Here is an 18,009-nt window from a genome sequence, read left to right on the forward strand (position 1 = left end):
AGCAGGTAGCCCGATGCGGGACTCAATCCCAGGACTCCATGATTATGACCTGAGCCAAAGGCAGTTGCTTAGTCAACTGAGCCACCGAGGTGTCCCGAAGACCATATTTTCATCAAGGGATCATAGATGTAGAAATACATAATATCTACTGATTTGTACACCAAAAAGAAATCAATGGAACTGCTTGTTTTGGGGAAAGGCTCCAGTACTTTTAATCAGTTATCTCTATCAGATGATGCTGAAAGGCCCTGGGTATTGATTTCTTTAAAGAGAAAATCAGACAGCTTTTCCTGACATCTTGATAAAAATTATAAAATCTTCATGATTATGAATAATAATCCACTGTCGTGAGGAAAGGGAGGGGGAATAATGTTCCTTTACTAGAAGAAAAGTATCTCTTTAAGATGAGTTCTTTAAAAAGTAAAAAGCTACAACACGTTCACAGTCAGCAGACCTCATTTCTAGTCTTAGTCCTGCCTGGTAGTGATTCTAAAGACCATCACCCCTCCTAAACCTTTCACTGTTATCCCACTGAAAATGACAGATTATAGAGTAATTAGGTCAGTTGTTTTCAAATTTCATTTTTCTTTTAAGATGTAGAATCTTTTCCTAAAATAGAACCTTTCTGGAAGCTTAAAGTAGATAAAAGCAAAGGTACTTTAACAGAACTTAAGTGGAGAAAATAGACCCAATTTTTTCCATATCTCACTTCTCACACATACTCTAATGAGCCCCTAGAGCTTACCAGAAAATACTTTCAAACCATCAGATAAGGTGGTCCACATCACCCCTTCCATTTTGGATGGCACAGTGATTTATAAAATTAACATGTCTGGCACCTCTAATTTCACCCTCAAGTTTAAGTTCCTTATACAGCCATGCTCTGGAAGCACGTTTACAAAAAGGAGAAGTTTCCAGAAACTTAAGCTAAGAAGTTGCCTTTTTTTTTTTAAAGAGAGCAAGCGAGCGAGTGAGCATGTGAGCGCCCACAAAGGAGGAGGGGCAGAAGGACAGAGGCAAAGAGACTCTCAAGCAGACTCCCACTAAGCATGGAACTCAACTCACTGCTCTATCTCACAACCCTAAGATCATGATCTGAGCCCAAATCAAGAGTTAGACACTTAACTGACCCACCCAGACGCCCCAGCTGCTTTTATATTTATGTGTAACATAAATACAGTTACCACTTATCTACCATAAATTCTGACACTTCATAAAACAAACAAGGGAGAGGGTGGCAAGTAGATATTGATACCTACAACAAATCTGCCCTGAAAAAAGAAATGAAGGTATTAAAGAACCCAAAGTGTAATATTTTACCATTATAGAATATTTTACCCTTATTGATGCTATTATAAGTATTACATAGGAATAATATAAGCTACATTGTTAGACTTTGATTCTTTTTAATATAATTCTTATTTTGACTAGAATCTATGATCCAAACCCAACTATGTTGGCTGGTAACACAGTGAACGGGATGCTGTAGGCCTTGAAAGGTATTTAAACACTGATTCGCCTATTTTTTTTAATGAGCTCTCATATTTCACTTTCTAACTTTCCACCGTTTCAGCCCTTAGAAGGATTACTGCTACTCCCCTTTCTCTTACATACACACACACACAATTTCTCTTTCCCTTTCTGTCTCTCCACACCAATCATGCCCTACTCGAGTTTTGAGTTCTACTCAGTCCTCCCTAAAACCTCATGAACAATCGTATTTGTACAAGGAGTGGCCCTGTATGTTTTCCTTATTTACTTTCATATTTAATTGTAATACTTCAGTATCTGCTGCTATATTTAAACTGCAATACTTAAATTTTTTAGTTGTAAAATACACAAAACAAAAACGATTATGATGGTAAATTTTACAAATGTTCAGTTCAGTGACATTAAATACACTCATATTGTTGAGCACCATCATCACCAACCATTCACAGAATTCTTTCATCTTGCAAAAACAAAACTAAACTATTAAACAATAATTCCCCATTCCCCCCTCTCCTAGCTCCCAAAAACCACAATTCCACTTTCCATTTCTATGAGTCTGACTACCCTATATAAGTGAAATCATACAATATTTAGTCTTCAGTGACTGGTTTACTTCACTTATCACTTAGCATACTGCTCTCAAGAATCATCCATTCAGTTGTAATTTTTAAGCTAATATAAGCTAAGAAAACATAGAAGTTCATAGTATCAAGTGTGATCACCACTGCTTAATCTTCTTTTAGAATTTTTACATGAAAATTTATTTTTACTTATGATTTTCTAGAATACAGCAAAATCATTCTGCTTAGGAAAGCTCCTTTTGACCTAAAGAACTCTGTATTATTAACCATGAAAAATACACTTAGCAGAGTCTTACTTATACCCAGTCACTTCAAGTCTAGGTTCAATTATAAACGGAGTCAAAGATCAACAGCTTCATTAAACATATCCTTACCCTTAAAAGTTGATCGATGTCAATGACCAATACTTAAATGATGCCAGAGCAAGACAATGGGGTCCCATATGACAAGCAAAAAAGGCCAGAAGCAAAAATCCATATATCATCAGTTCATATGTATCACAAAGCCCCCCACAATCAGAGCTCATTATGATGGAAAACATTCCATGGACTGTCTCTCATTTCATCAAGCACTGTTAAGCAGATAATGGAAGAGTTCTTGAAGTTGGCTACCGCAGTCCTGCCTACATTTTTCCAATAATAATATTAATACAGCTGCTAATGACAGTAGTAGTAATAATAATGATGATGATAAAGCAAGCATCATTTAAGAACACCTACTTTAGCACCTACTATAATTCAAGGGCATTTGATTTCTGTTCCTTAGATCACTAGTGAAATAATACTATTATTACATTATTAATGATCAAACTCAAACTAGTGGCAGGCATCTTAGTGAAGACCACAATATCAGAATTAGGAATCAGACCAGGTAAGCTCTAGCTCTAAAATCATGCCCGCTCTTTGCATTATATAGTACTGCCTGAATGGCTCCTCATTCATGGACAATATAATCACCCACAGAAAACCCACCCTGAAAACAAAATTTGTGTGCTACTTTAGTTAATCATAGTTTTCTGTCAAAGTCATAACAAATCATAGTAAATGGCTGCTATGATATTCCTGTGTAATAATGCGTTTAAGACACCCAAAATTAAAGCCTTAACAACAGTTAGACTAATATAGAGAATGACCTTGGCCTTGCCAGGCCTCATTAATTCATTTAAAATTTTAAATATCCTACTATATACAACCTTGTTAAAAACCACATCACTCAACACAGATTTAGCAACTTAAAATTTTCTGCCAGGAAAGGATATTTGAAATTTTTGTTTCTTATCCACTGTTAATTTAAAATTGGAAATAAATGCTGCTATAAGTACATGGCATTCATTAGAACTTTTTAAAACTTACTAAGGCCATCTAACATCCACCGTATGGCTTGCTTATTTTGTGATTTTCTTCTCTGCTGTGACCAGTGGTTTGTGTAAAGTCAGAATATATGATGTGTCAAACAATTCTGATGTGTCTGTCTTACCTTAAAATAATCACCTTTCTAAGAACTTAGAACTGGATTCTCCCTAATACTTGCAAATACACTTTGTGCCAAGAATGAGGAGGAACAGATGGGATGATTAAGAACCCCTTTAACCTATTTCACACAGTATAAATTGGCTACAAAAAGGGAATCCATGAGTCACCAAATTTGAATGAATAGGAATATAATGTTTCTTCTGATGTACATTCTTATGCTTAATGCAATAAACATGACCTTACAGAGATGAGGAAGAATTTCCTTGGGTTTTCTCTCAACCAAAATTCACAAAGATAACCAAAGTATACACAAGAATATACCAAAGTTCCTTGTCAGGCAGGAGCAGGGAGAATACTATGGAGAGAAGAAACTTTATATTTGCATCTGAAAGATGCAAATGCATGAATTCATGGATGGCTATAAGACTTTCATAATCATTTGCAGCATTCTAAGACTATGAAGTACAAACAAGCTACAAAAGATACTTACTTGTTTTGTTTATCTAAAACTTTGGGTAATCTATATTTTCCCATAATGAATTTTTCAAAAAGATTCATTATGTGATTAAGGGAAGAAGAAAACTTAGGATGTCCATGCTAGAAAAATCCTTCATGACCTCATAAACTGATCAAGATCTACTGTGTTTAGATTAATGTTTTCACAAGAAACTCTTTTACAGTTTTCTTAAACACCTACCTCTTGTAGAACTGGGATAACAGGTGGTTTTCTCTGCTGCAGAAAGTACAGCACCATAAGGATATAAGCATATGAAGATAAACTTCCCCTGGAAGCATCTCCAATGTCACATCGCTGAAGAAACAAAACAGTGATTGAAAATATAACTTCAGAATCTTATTTATGCAGAAGTACTGACTACTCTGAGATACTATCTTTTTAACCTATCAAACTATCAAATATCCAAAAGTTAAATAACAAACTATTATGAATATGGGTAAATGGGCACTCTCATACAGAAGACTGTATAAATTAGCATAAAATCTGAGTAATTTGATAATATCAGAATTACAAAAGTATATCTCACTTAAACTAGCAATTCTGAGAATTTATCCTGCAAACACACCAAACACCAAAAAATATGTGAAATAACTAAACAAGTTTTTTTAAGCATAACCCTGCTTCAACAGCAAAAGGTCAGAAACAACTTAAGACTCCTCAATAAAGTACAGGTTCTAAACAACTGAAGACTATTTACACAACTGAATAGGGTGTAGCCATTAAAAATGAACAAGGAAGTGGGGCGCCTGGGTGGCTCAGTGGGTTAAGCCGCTGCCTTCGGCTCAGGTCATGATCTCAGGGTCCTGGGATCGAGTCCCGCATCGGGCTCTCTGCTCAGCAGGGAGCCTGCTTCCTCCTCTCTCTCTCTGCCTGCCTCTCTGCCTACTTGTGATCTCTCTCTGTCAAATAAATAAATAAAATCTTTAAAAAAAAAAAATGAACAAGGAAGGAAAAAAAAGAACAAGGAAGCTCTAGTGTACTAACAGGAAGTACTTATTAGTATCTATTATTAGTATCAAGAGATACTTATTAGTATCTCACTGATCATCACTATCTATGATCAGTGAGAAAAGCAAAGTACAAAATACTGTTCTTAGTATATTTATACCTGTTATAAAAAGGTGATAGGAAATTTTTGTATTTGCTTATACTGGTGTATTTTGGGGAGGATACAAACGAACTTTTAACACCAGCTGAGTCACTGGTTGGCTAGGAGACAGGTGTGAAAGGGAGATCTTCCACCAAAAATCCCTTTAGACCTTTTGAATTCTGAACCACATGAATAAGTTGACTATTCCAAACAAAATTTTTAATTAAAAATAAACCCTAAAAGAATCCTCAGAGGCGGGGCGCCTGGGTGGCTCAGTGGGTTAAGCCGCTGCCTTCGGCTCAGGTCATGATCTCAGGGTCCTGGGATCGAGTCCCACATCGGGCTCTCTGCTCAGCAGGGAGCCTGCTTCCTCCTCTCTCTGTCTGCCTGCCTCTCTGCCTACTTGTGATCTCTCTCTGTCAAATAAATAAATAAATAAAATCTTTAAAAAAAAAAAAAAGAATCCTCAGAGGCTTCCCCCGAGTAAGACTTTAGCTGATATATAAAAGGGGGAAGAATGATTTCTCTGACATGAAAGACTTAAGTTTCAAAACCACAACACCACTGAAGTATAGAACCATTATGCTAAAGTTACTCTGTGAGGTAAATCTAGAAAAGTAGCCAATCAAATATAATTTGAGGATGTGACTAAATGCCACTCTTTTCTAAGATGACCTCTGTTGACAAAGACATGTATAGGAAGTATCTAAACAAGTACTGTCTCCCTGTTGTAGAAGAATGGATTTAGCAAAATGAAAATGCAACCAATCACTTGGCTACTAGGAGCCTTCTGCCAACACATTAAAAAAATTAACTATTTATTGAGCAGCTCCCATAAAGCAGGTACACTAAACTGGGGACACGGGTCTCCATCTTCATTGAGTTTACACACTTAGCTAAAAAAAGAAAACAGAATTCAGTATTATAAGTGTTATAATAGGAGAAAAACAAGAGTTCATTGGGATTTTTTTGTTTTCTTGGACAGAAAAATTTATGACTAAACCCAAATCTCAGATGTCTTAACCCAGAGATTCTTAAGTAGCATCATATGCCAATTATCATAGCTGGGGCTGAAAATCTTTACTGCATTGAGAAATTTTACTACTGAGAATCTACTAAAGTGTTACACATGGGAATAAAGCACATACAGGAAAAAAAACTAAGACATTACTATAGTAAGTATAAACATAAATCATTTACTACTGAGTGCTTCCTTTAAAAAGCTCAGATAAACAAAACTGAGAAGATATTTTTCACAAGTCTGACACCAGTATATTTCATTTTAACTATCATGAGTACTATAACAAAGGAGATCATTAACTAGTTCATAAATACCTTTGCAAACACTTTCATAGTATATCCCAAGTACTGTACTCTAGGATCAATAGCTGCATAAGTAGCTAGCATTCTTGTGTTATGTTGAGCCTGAAAAAAATTACATAGCTGAAAACATTTCAAATGTATTAAACTTATCTATCAGATAAAAAGACATAATATACTCCAAATATATATATAACTGTAAAACTTAAAATACCTGTAAATGAGTCAAAAACTAATCTTCAATCTGAAGGAAATTATCAAGATGATTCTTAAAAATATTTTTGTCTTATAATGCTCCTATTTAAAACTTTTAAACATAAATGTATAGTCAGCGATCTGTGAACGTTTTTTTTTTTAACCTATAAACTTTTAAAATGACAAGTGTAAACATACCTAGGTCTATACAGAAAGAGAAACTTACCAATGTATTATATAAACTGATATCACCTTCTAAACCACTTCGTCTATGTTCAAATTTTACTATAGGCACTTTGGCAGTAGTTATAGGCAAAATGTTTCTTAAACCTGATTTAAAACAAACAAATACAGAAACTTCATTAGGTTAAATAATTTTCATAAATCTAAAAAATATTTTGTTGCTTTAAAGCTGTAACTTCAGATTCATACCTGGATGTCTCTTAAGAATTTTTGCCAAATTTTCAATTATTTCTTTACAGTTTAATTTCTAAAAAACAAAAGAAACAAATAATAAAGTTTGTCTAATTCAATTTGGCCTTATGCAAATTCACTTTAATCAGGCATTTAATACTAGCATTGAAAATCTCTAGGTATAAGCTACTCAAAGTATATGGTCTAGAGACCTGCAGCAAGGCTACCATCTGGAAACAATGGAAATGCAGAATCTGAGGCCCCACCCTAGACTACCGAATTATAATTTACATTTTAACAAGATTCCCAGGTAACTGACATTCACATTAAAGTGTGAGAAGCACAAAGACAGGAGAATAATGTTTGCAAATACGTGAATACATAACTAGAGATGGATCTGGTGAAGGCAAAACAGTAATAGTGTTTAAGAAAATGGGTTCTTTAAAAAAAAAAAAAGAACATGGGTTCTGAATTTAAACAAACCTGGATTCAGTCTTCAACTAATTATTATTAATTAGCTGTGCGACTTTGACCAGATCCTTAACCCCTTGGAGCCTCATATTACTAGTCTATAAAATCAAATAATTATAAATTCCTGCCCTATCAAGTAGTTGGAAGGATTACATGAAACATGTATGTAAAGCATTCAGCAGCATGCTTGACACAAAATAAGCACTTCAAATCTGTGAGCTATTTATTTGTCATCATGTTGATGAGGAAAATCAATCCAATTACCAGCACCTACTTCTTCAAGAAAATTCTTACCTCTGCAAATTTAAATATATAGATTTTTTTTAAAATCAGACAGCAGAGTTGATATGGTAACAATAACCACAATACAAGGAATAGGGAAGATAATGACATTATAAATTAACTGGACTAAGCTGAAGAGTATATACATCAGTGCCCACACTTACTACTAAAATCACATTTGCATATCCCAAACATGCTCTTTTTGGTACTGGAGAGCAGTAATCATTGCAGCTTAACCTTGCAGCTTAACCTGAAGATTTCAAGGGAATCTACAATTGCTAATTAAAATAATAAAATTTATTATGCAAGGATACAACTTATGCTAAATTACAAGTTTCAACTATGTCTCATCTGGAAGAGAATGTATTCTTTTTCATTGCATTAACTTTTCAGTGTGAATGGCAAAGATGATATATAACAGACAAACCCTTAGTGATCAGAAATCTGATTATTACATTTTTATACAGAAGGTATCTAAACCCTAACCTCCATCCCTGGGTAAAATAATTTCCTATTCCTTCAATTCTCGTTCTTCAAAATGGAGAGGGGCAGCCTCTTTCCAGTAGATGGCACTGTGTAGAAGTTAGTTATGAAGAACTAAAATACTTATATTTCCATTTTCTTTTCTTTCTTTTCTTTTTTTTTTTTTTTTTGATAAAACGTTAATACCAGAAATAATTTCTTAGGGCCAGAAATAAGGATCTACCAGACATCAGTACTCTGCCATCTTTACTCTGGTTCTAACAATTTAAAAGCCACCTTCTGAAAAAATTTTCAGAAATGCATAGGTACACTACTCTGCTGAATTCTTTTATGGTATAATAGAGGCTATACTGACACCACTACAGATGCCAGAAGCTTGGCCACACCCCAATCCTGCAAGCAGTCCCTGATTTTGAGACATAAATTCCAACAGATATGTTGGTAAAGGAAGAAGCAACTACAGGGATCCCCTCCTTTCTAGTTGCTGCTAGGAAGGCCTGGGATAGTTCCCTATGCAATTAGTCCCTTTCTTTACTGGAGCTTGGACAATCTTGTTTCCACTGTTGATGGTACATGAAAAAAGAAAGCATAAGTACCCACTCTCACTGCTGAAGACTGCTCTGGGGGAAGGTCTGCTCCTGGCATCTCACAGTGAAACTCCAAAAGTAGAGGTTAGATTCTACAGTACTATTAGTACTATATTTCAGCTACATTATGGGTTAAATAAATTACAGAGAAGCAGTGAGATACAATGGAAAGAGCATGAACTGTGGAGTCAGACAGACCTGGGTACGAATCCCGGCTCCAACATTTACTAGCTGTGTGAACTTGGGCAAGTCAGTTTATTTCTCAAAGCCTCAGTTTCCTCATCTGTAAAATGGGGGAAATTATCTACCTCGAAGGTGGTTTTAAGAATGAAATGAGGCCTCAGTAAATGTTAGTTCCCCTCCCCACCCAAAATGAGTTTCTAAAAGCTATCCTAGAACACAACATTTGTTAACATTGCTTTACAGAAAAAAATGTGTTCTAAGTGCCCCCAAATTACAATTAACTTGCACAACACAACCCATTTATAAATTAGATGTCCACTTTTATTTTCTAGTGATACAAAGATATCACCTAATGGAAGAGATATGAAAAGACAGAGGAAATGAGATCTGTAGCACCAGCTGCACATTGGTTCCAATGAAAAACACTACAACTCTATGGTGTATTAATTTTTTCCAAAAACACAATACAAAGAAATTTGAACTTTCAGTGACATGGTTTTTGTGATATAAAATTACTGAATTTTAAGTAAATTTACTGACTTAGACATCTGAATGTCTTCTAAAATGAAAATGCTAAATGCTTTTACATTTCAAATACTATTATTGCTAATATAGTTATACAAAGAATGACACCATACTTTTATCAATACTACACACATAATTTAAAATACACTCACATAAAATACATTCTGCAAGAAAATAAACTTCTACATCTCTTCCCAAACACTAACTCTTACCTCTGCATTTTCATGGCCTTCCAGGGTCATACAGATATCCAGATCACTATCACGAAATCCAAATCCATTCTTAGAAGAGCCAAATAAGCACAATCTTGCCTTTTCTAAGTAAAGAAAAACAAAAGTAAAAAGTTTTACAATTAGCAGGAAAGAAGAGTCTTCTATTACCCACTAATGGACTAACACAAGATGATCTTATCTACTTTTATGGCTTAAATACCTTCCATTGCCAGATATACTGAGAAATTCCCAAAATATTCAACTAAAGCCCAGATCTCTTGCCTAAGTTCCCACAACCCTGGTTTCCAACTGCTTTTTCCACTTTTCTACAAACATCATAAAATTAACAAGTCAAAACTAAGCCTTCAGCTTTTTACCTCAAACTTACTATTGCTCTTATAATCCCTATTCTCAGCAAACAGTATCTTTATCTACTCAACTGCTCACGGCACCCCCTCTCTCAGCTTCTACATCCAAACGGTCACCAAGTCCATTAATTTCTTTCAACTTAACTATCTCATAAATCCATCTACTTTTCTTCATTCTCCACATCACTACTAAGAGTAAAGTTCAGTATTTGGAGATTTATCTTTTGGAAATGAACGAGTTTTTTTCAGGCACAATTCCAATAGTTTTACAAATATCACCTTAATACATAGACTTAATTCTCCCAAAGTGAGTGATTAATCCATTTGATATAAATTATGATAGGATTATCTTTTCATATTTAGTGTCATTCAATAACAGGTAGCACTTCAAGCAAGCTGTCACTTAACTGGACTGGATTTCTCTCGCTATTAATTCTTTAGATTATATACTTAGGTAAGAAATTCTGCATTTTCGAAACCTAATTCTCCAATTCAGTTCTGATGTCCAACTTGAAATTTCAAAAGGCAACTGAGAGACATAAAAGAAGCTATGTTCATCAGCAAATAAAAATGTGCATGAGTTTAATATAACAGACTTAGATTTGGTCAGTACTTTACATACTAACAAATATAACGGAATATGGAATCCTATAGTATATAACAGATTATATTTTATAAGTATAAATTCATTCTGATGTATAAATCAACTCTTTATCCTTTTCTAAAATATTTGGCCACAAAACCCCTTGATTCTTCACCTCTTGTACCCCAAGTCTACTCCTGCTATTTTGCTATCTCAATTAAATAATATCACCCAACTACTGAGGAAACAATCTTGAAATGATCCTTGACTCCTTTTTTTCTCCCATATTTACCATGTAAAACATTAGCAAATCCTACTGGCTCTACATTCAAAATATGTTCTATTTCTAACCACTTCTAATCGACTCTTCCAGAACACTATATGTCTCATCCGAACTTATGCACAGCCTCCTAAATTGTTCCCCTTGCTTCTATTCTTAAGAAGGACCTATACTTCATTCCTTCAGATCGTATCACTTAAGTGTTAAAACCTTCCAGAAGCTTCTTATTAGACACTCAAAATTTAAAACCCTTCTACCAATACCTCTAAGGGCTAATGATTCAATCTCCAGGCTACCTCTCAGACCTCATCTTTCTGTTACAATCTACCTCACACATTCCACTGCTGCCACATTGATGTCCTGTGTGGACTTCAAACGTGACAAACATAATTCAATCTTGGGGTATCTGTACTTGCTGTTCTTACTCTCTGGAATGTTCTCTCCTTGGATATTGATATAACTTGCTCCCTCACATTATTCATGGCTCTCTTCAAATGTCACGTTATCAGAAAGAACTACCGTAACAGTATAGAAAACTTCCCCATCACTATCCTTTTAACTCCTACATTTTAATAGCATTTATTATTTCCTGATACTATATTATATACCTATTTGTTAGCTAACTATCTGTCTACCCTTCTTAACATAAGCTTTCCAAAAGCAGTTTTCACCTTTTGTATTGGTACTGTATTCCCAGCGCCTAGAATAGTACCTAAAACATAACATTCAATGAACACTTTAAATAGAACTCAGACTAGGTGGCTATAATAATAAAAGCAATCAATTTTTAACATATGACATACCATCATATTCTTTTTGAATAAACTTTTCCAAGCCAATTAAAATTTGCTCCCTGTTGTGTTGTTCAGAAAAGGGTGGTGATAACTCATCTAAGTTAAAAAAAAGAAAAAGGAAAAAGGAAAAAGAAAAGTAAGGAAAATGGAATCTGAAAAGGTCTTCAATTTTTTACCCTAAACTCTTTACTTAAAATTTCATTATTTATTAACTTCTCTGACTTTAAAATCATAAATGTTACTGGGGAAGGAAGGGGCAGGGGACAGCAGAAAAATAATTTTTATAGGTTTATGTATATTTCACACATATTCATTTTCCCTATGAAATATCTACAAAATATATTTACCTCTATAAATTCTTTAATATTGTTTTCTTCGGACGTTCTGCTCTCTTCCCATATGCTTGTTTTTCCTTCCTTTAAGTCTGAACTCAATATTGCTATGTAAAGCACCTGACCCATTCAAGCCCCAGTTTCCTCAAATGCCTGGTCAAGATTCATATCTTTCCTATAAGATGCTTCCATCCACAGCCTTCAAATGACTTAAGTGAATTTTCTTATTCCCTAAAGCACTTGCCAGTTTATAGTAGCCATTCAATTTTCTAGTTATTTCATTTATATTCATATTATTTTTCCAAATAAGACAACATAGTCTTAAGAATAGTCTTTTTTTTTTTTAATCTCTTCCTCCAGACTCACCCCCAAGAGTTAATACAGTAAGGGGAACAAAGCAGTAATTTACTGTAACGAATTAAACTAATATTCAGCTTTTGAAAAACAAATGTAGCATCTGGGATTGCAAGTTGAATACAGGTATACTTCATACCTCATTTTACTGCACTTCACTTTCTTGCCCCAGATACTGTGTTTTTTTCACAAATGGAATTTTTGTGGCAACCCTGCACTGAGCAAGTTTGATAAGCACCTTTTCTCCAACCAGCATTTGCTTACCTTATGTCTGTATCACATTCCAGTAATTCTCATATTTCAAACTTTTCACTATTACTGTACTTGTTATGATGATCTGTAATCAGTGACCTTTATGTTACTACTATAACTATTCTGGAGTGTCACAAACTATACCCAAATAAGACAACAAACTTAACCGATAAATGTATGTGTTCTGAATGCTCCACTGACTGGCCATTCTCCCCATCTCTCGCCCTCTCCTCAGACCTCTCTATTCTGAGACACAATTAATAACCTTACAATGGCCCCTATACTATTCAAGTGGGGAAAAAAATATATCATGTCTCTCACTTTATATCCAAAGCTAGAAATAATTAAGCTTAGGGAGGAAAGCATGTCAAAAGTCAAGATAGGCTGAAAGCTAGGCCTCTTTCACCAAACAACCAAGTTGTGAAGGCAAAAGAAGAGTTCTTAAAGGAAATTAAAAACGTTACTCCAGTGAACACCAGCAAGAGGGGCACCTGGGTGGCTTAGTCAAACATCTACCTTAGCTTCAGGTCACGATCTCAAGGTCCTGGGATCAAGCCACACACTGAGATCCCTTCTCAGAGGAGCCTGCTTCTCCCTTTCCCTCTGTAACTTCCCCTGCTTGTGCTTTCTCTTTCTCTCTCTCTCAAATAAGTAAATAACTTTAAGAAAAAAAAAAAGAAGAAGAACATGAAACAGCCTTACTGCTCATATGGAGAAAGTGTGAGTGGTCTAAATTGAAGATCAAACTAGCCACAATACTCGCTTAAGCCAAAGTCTAATTCAGAGCAAGATCCTAACTTTCTTCAATTCTATGAAGGCTGAGGGAGGTGAGGAAGCTACAGAAGAAAAAGTCTGCAGCTAGCAGAAATGGGCTCATAAGGTTTAAGAAAAAAAGCCACTTGCATAACATAAAAGTGCAATGTGAAGCAGCAAGTGACAGAGTAGATCTAGTTGAGATATTAATGAAGGTGGCCACACTAAACAACAGATCTTCAATGTAGACAAAACAGCCTTACACTGGAAGATACCATCTAGGACTTCTATAGCTAGACAGGAAGAATCAATGCCTGTCTTCAAAGCTTCAAACGGCAAGCTGACACCCTCTTGTTAAGGGTTAATGTACCTGGAATCTTTAAGCCAAAGCCAATGCTCATTTACCAAACTGAAAATCCTAGAACCACTAGGAATTATACTTAATCTACTATGCCCGTGTTTTATAAATGAACAAAGCCAGGACGACAGCACAACTGTCTGCAACATGGTTTACTGAATATTTCAAGCCCAATGCTGAAACCTATTGCAGAAAAAAAGATTCAACATTACTGTTCATTGACATTGCACCTGGGCACTCAAGAGCTCTGGCAGAGATCTACATTAAGATTACGGTTGTTTTCATGCCTGCTAACCCAACATCTATTTATTCCACAGTTCATGGATCAAGGAGTCATTTCAACTTTCATGTCCTATTAAGAAATCCATTTGTGAGATTATAGCTATCTCTTATGTATCTGTGTAAAGTAAACAGAAAATCTTTTGGAAGAGGAGTCACCATTCTAGATACCATTAAGAATATCTATGATTCATGGGAAGAAGTCAAAATAGCAACATGAACGGGGGAGTTTAGAAGTTGATTCCAACCCTCATGGATGACTGTGAGGGGTTCGAGACTTCAGCAGAGGAAGTAACTGCAGATGTGTTGCAGAGCCGGAGAATTAGAATAAGAAATGGAGCCTGTAGACGTGACTGAATTATTGCAATCTCATGAGATGACTTGAATGGATGAGGAGCTGTTTTTAATGGATAAGCAAAGAAAGTGATTTCTTGAGATAGACTCTATTCCTGAAGATACCGTGAAGACTGTTGAAATGACAACAAAGGATTTAGAATATTACATCAACTTATTTGATAAAGTTGATAAACATAGTTGGTGAAACTGACTCCAATTTTGAAAGAACTTCTGTGAACAAAATAGCTACCTAACAGCATCACATGCTACAGAAACCATTCATGGCAGAAGAATCAATGTGGCAAACTTGTTATCTTATTTAAAGAAACTGCCACAGCCACCCTGGTCAGTCAGCAGTCACCAATACTGAGGCAAGACCCTCTACAAGCAAAAAGATTACAATTCACTCAAAGCTCAGATGATAGTTAACATTTTTTAGCAATAAGGTATTTTTAAATTAAAGTAATTGTTTTTCTTTAGACATAATGCTATTGCACACTTACCAGATGTCCGTATAATGTAAACATAACTTTTACGTGCACTAGGAAACAAAAAAGTTCATTTGACTCACTTTACTGCAACACTCATTTTATTGCAGTGGTCTGGAACCTAACCCACAATATCTCTGAGGTACACCTATAGCTGAATTACAGGTTTTTTGTTTTTTTTTTAAGTGGTGAAAGTATTCTGTATGATACTATAATGGTAATAAATAACACAACGCACTTGTCAAAATTCACAAAACTGTGTACCACAAAGTCAACTTTACAGTATGCAAATTTTAAAAATCATCTAGGAGGTTGGGGAATCTCAGGATAGAATGCAGGCTATACCAAAATAATCTACATGTGTAAGACAACTTCACTCAAGGGAGTGAGGGAAAAGGTACTAGCCTAAATAACTTTTTGAAAATGAGTGGAGTTTGTAAGACTAAGGGCAAAAGGAATACACATTAAGTACTGTACTCTGAAAAAGTTATTTCCCATACGGGTATTAGATAACAGTTGTGATAATGTTATACAACTGTATTTAAGTGGAACAATTAAATAAAAAAGCAGATGATGACAGCCACGTTTCTCATTGTAGGGAGTGGGAAATTTAAAGCAGAAGAGTCTTGAATGAGCCATATGGTAATGTATTCAAGTTGGAGCCATCAGCACAAAATCATGTTTAACTTAATGTAAGATGGTCACATAACAGAAATTTTTATAGATACGAACATACACTAAGTATGTACATATAATTTTCTCACTCACAGAGAGCCTAAAAGAAACAACACCCAATAACAGCAAGCATCCTGGCTTCTGGATCCTGGTTTCTAATTCCATTCTCTAATAAAAGGAACCAGGGCTCTTTGGAGATATATCTAATCCTAGGACTGAGGTGGAAAATATACATGATGAGCCTGGAGCATATTGTAGTGCCAGAAAGTAAGGAAGGGCTCTGAAAAAAAATAAATAAATAACAAATAAACAACCAAAAAAAAAAAAAAACCCCACACTGATGGGGGTATATTAAAGGCCCCGGGTACCAAATGAAAGAGTTCCTGACAGCCAAATGTGGAACAATATGAACAACATTGTAGTATTAGATCATAACCCAAAGTATAAAATATCCATGAATTCATAAAGATATAAAAATGAATGAATGAATACAAATAAATGTAATGTCTTATATCTTAAAGCTGCTGGGAGAAAAAAATGTGCCACAATTCAGCTATTCAACTCCCAGGTATTACCCAAGAGAACTTAAAGGATGTATCTTTTACCCAGACCCACACACAAATGTACAGAGCAAATTTATTTGTAACAACCAAAAGTTAGAAACAAATCAGCAGGTGAATGGTAAACAAATTGTGGCACATCCATATAACGAAACACAGCTCAGCAATAAAAATGAATGAAACATTTACACACATCACAACATGGATGAATCTCAAAATAATTACGCTAAACAAAAGAAGCCAGGATCCCACCTCAGAAAAGAGTATATTCTATGTGATTCTATTCATATAGAACTTTAGAAAATACAAACTAATTTATAGTAACTAAAAAAGGGTAAGTGGTTGCCTGGCAAGAGGCTGGGAAAGGAAAAGGTAGGGGGAAAATATTATGATGGGGAACCAAATGCTTTGACATCAGAAGATTTATCTTATCTGGGACACAGCAAGTAATTAAAAAAAAAAAAAAAAGTTTGCTGAGTGAAGGTTTATCCCAGGTAACCATGAATGTTTGTTGAATAAAGGTATGTAAGGCTCTTCCCAAAATATTATAGCCTTATCTCCCTCTATTACCTTTCTTTTATTCTATCAAATCCAAGGCAATTCTTCTCCCAAAGAAATTATACACCCTATAATTTTGTGCATAATCTCCCAAATCTAAAAAAGATCCACTCCAGTTAAAACTAATTGAGTTTGTACTGCATTTTGTTTACCACTACTACAGCATATAATATATTCTGCTTCCAATTACAGCAATTTTCGTAATATTATATATCCGTCTAGAGCAGAACTGCGCAAGAGCATTGCAATGATGGAAATGTTCTTCTAGACTGTCTAATTCAGCAGCCACATTTAACTACTAGCCACATGTAACTACTCAGTACTTGAGATGTGGCTAGTAAAAACGAGGAAATTAGTTTTTATATCAATTAAATTTAAATAATGGCTACCACATTAGACAGCACAGATCCAGAGTCTAAGCTCTTTAAAAGCAACACATAATATGGACTCTGTATTCCCACTGGCACGTACCACAGTGCTGTGCACTTAGTCAGTGTCTGTTGTTGGGTCTCTAAATTATCAAGAAAAACAAACAAACGACCAAAAAACCTCTACCAAAACATGTAAGCAAACTGTATTTAAGTAAGAAAATAAATATTTAAAACCAAGGAAAGAATCTACTCAGAACAGCTCTAGTATCTAGTAGTAAGACTTACCAAAACATCTTTTACATACTAAATCAAGTATTTCCCGAAATCGATTTGTCATTGGTGGTAGAGGTTTTAGATCAATTTTCCTGAAATCCTCTGGACAATCATTTTTTGAATGGCCATCTTTTTTGCAGATGCTGCATACTATCGTTGGTGGCTATACAAAGGTAAAAAAATAATCTAATAATCTAATAAACTATTGAGGAACTTCATCATCACTTAGAAAGCAGGTCCAAAAAGACTCTTTTATGTAAATCAATTCTGATAACCTGTACTTTCAGGAGGTTTAAAAAAAAAAACAAGAGAGTATTAATTAAATGCAGTGTTAAATGTAAAAACCATATTTTAAGTCAACCACTTTAACTGTTCTTCCTACTAAAATGATATTATCAAGATCAGATTTACCCAGAGATGTACGATACAAAAAATACTAGAAGATGCAATAGTATGGGTTAATGCAAACATTTCGGTCAGCTCCCAAGATGAATATGTGCATTAATTTAACCCTCTGAGATCTTTAACATAACAAAGTAGATTATAAAGAAATTTCAAGTGGCACCTTTCAT

General features: G+C 34.9%; 1 protein-coding gene across 8 annotated transcripts in view; it reads right to left on the reverse strand.

Annotated features, from left to right (window-relative positions):
• Positions 1-18,009, reverse strand: part of TUT4 (terminal uridylyl transferase 4) — a 204,204-nt gene that overhangs the window by 19,056 nt on the left and 167,139 nt on the right. For all 8 annotated transcript variants that reach the window (XM_044238236.1, XM_044238238.1, XM_044238237.1 and 5 more), the window contains exons 14-20: positions 17,450-17,600; positions 11,858-11,944; positions 9,824-9,927; positions 7,099-7,156; positions 6,893-6,996; positions 6,487-6,576; positions 4,242-4,355 (exon numbers count right to left, since the gene is read on the reverse strand). In XM_044238236.1, coding sequence (XP_044094171.1) covers positions 4,242-4,355; positions 6,487-6,576; positions 6,893-6,996; positions 7,099-7,156; positions 9,824-9,927; positions 11,858-11,944; positions 17,450-17,600 — 708 coding nt within the window. The remainder of the gene's footprint in view (positions 1-4,241; positions 4,356-6,486; positions 6,577-6,892; positions 6,997-7,098; positions 7,157-9,823; positions 9,928-11,857; positions 11,945-17,449; positions 17,601-18,009) is intronic.

This window comes from Neovison vison, chromosome 2 (genome assembly GCF_020171115.1).
Source record: "Neovison vison isolate M4711 chromosome 2, ASM_NN_V1, whole genome shotgun sequence".
Lineage (NCBI taxonomy): Eukaryota > Metazoa > Chordata > Mammalia > Carnivora > Mustelidae > Neogale > Neogale vison.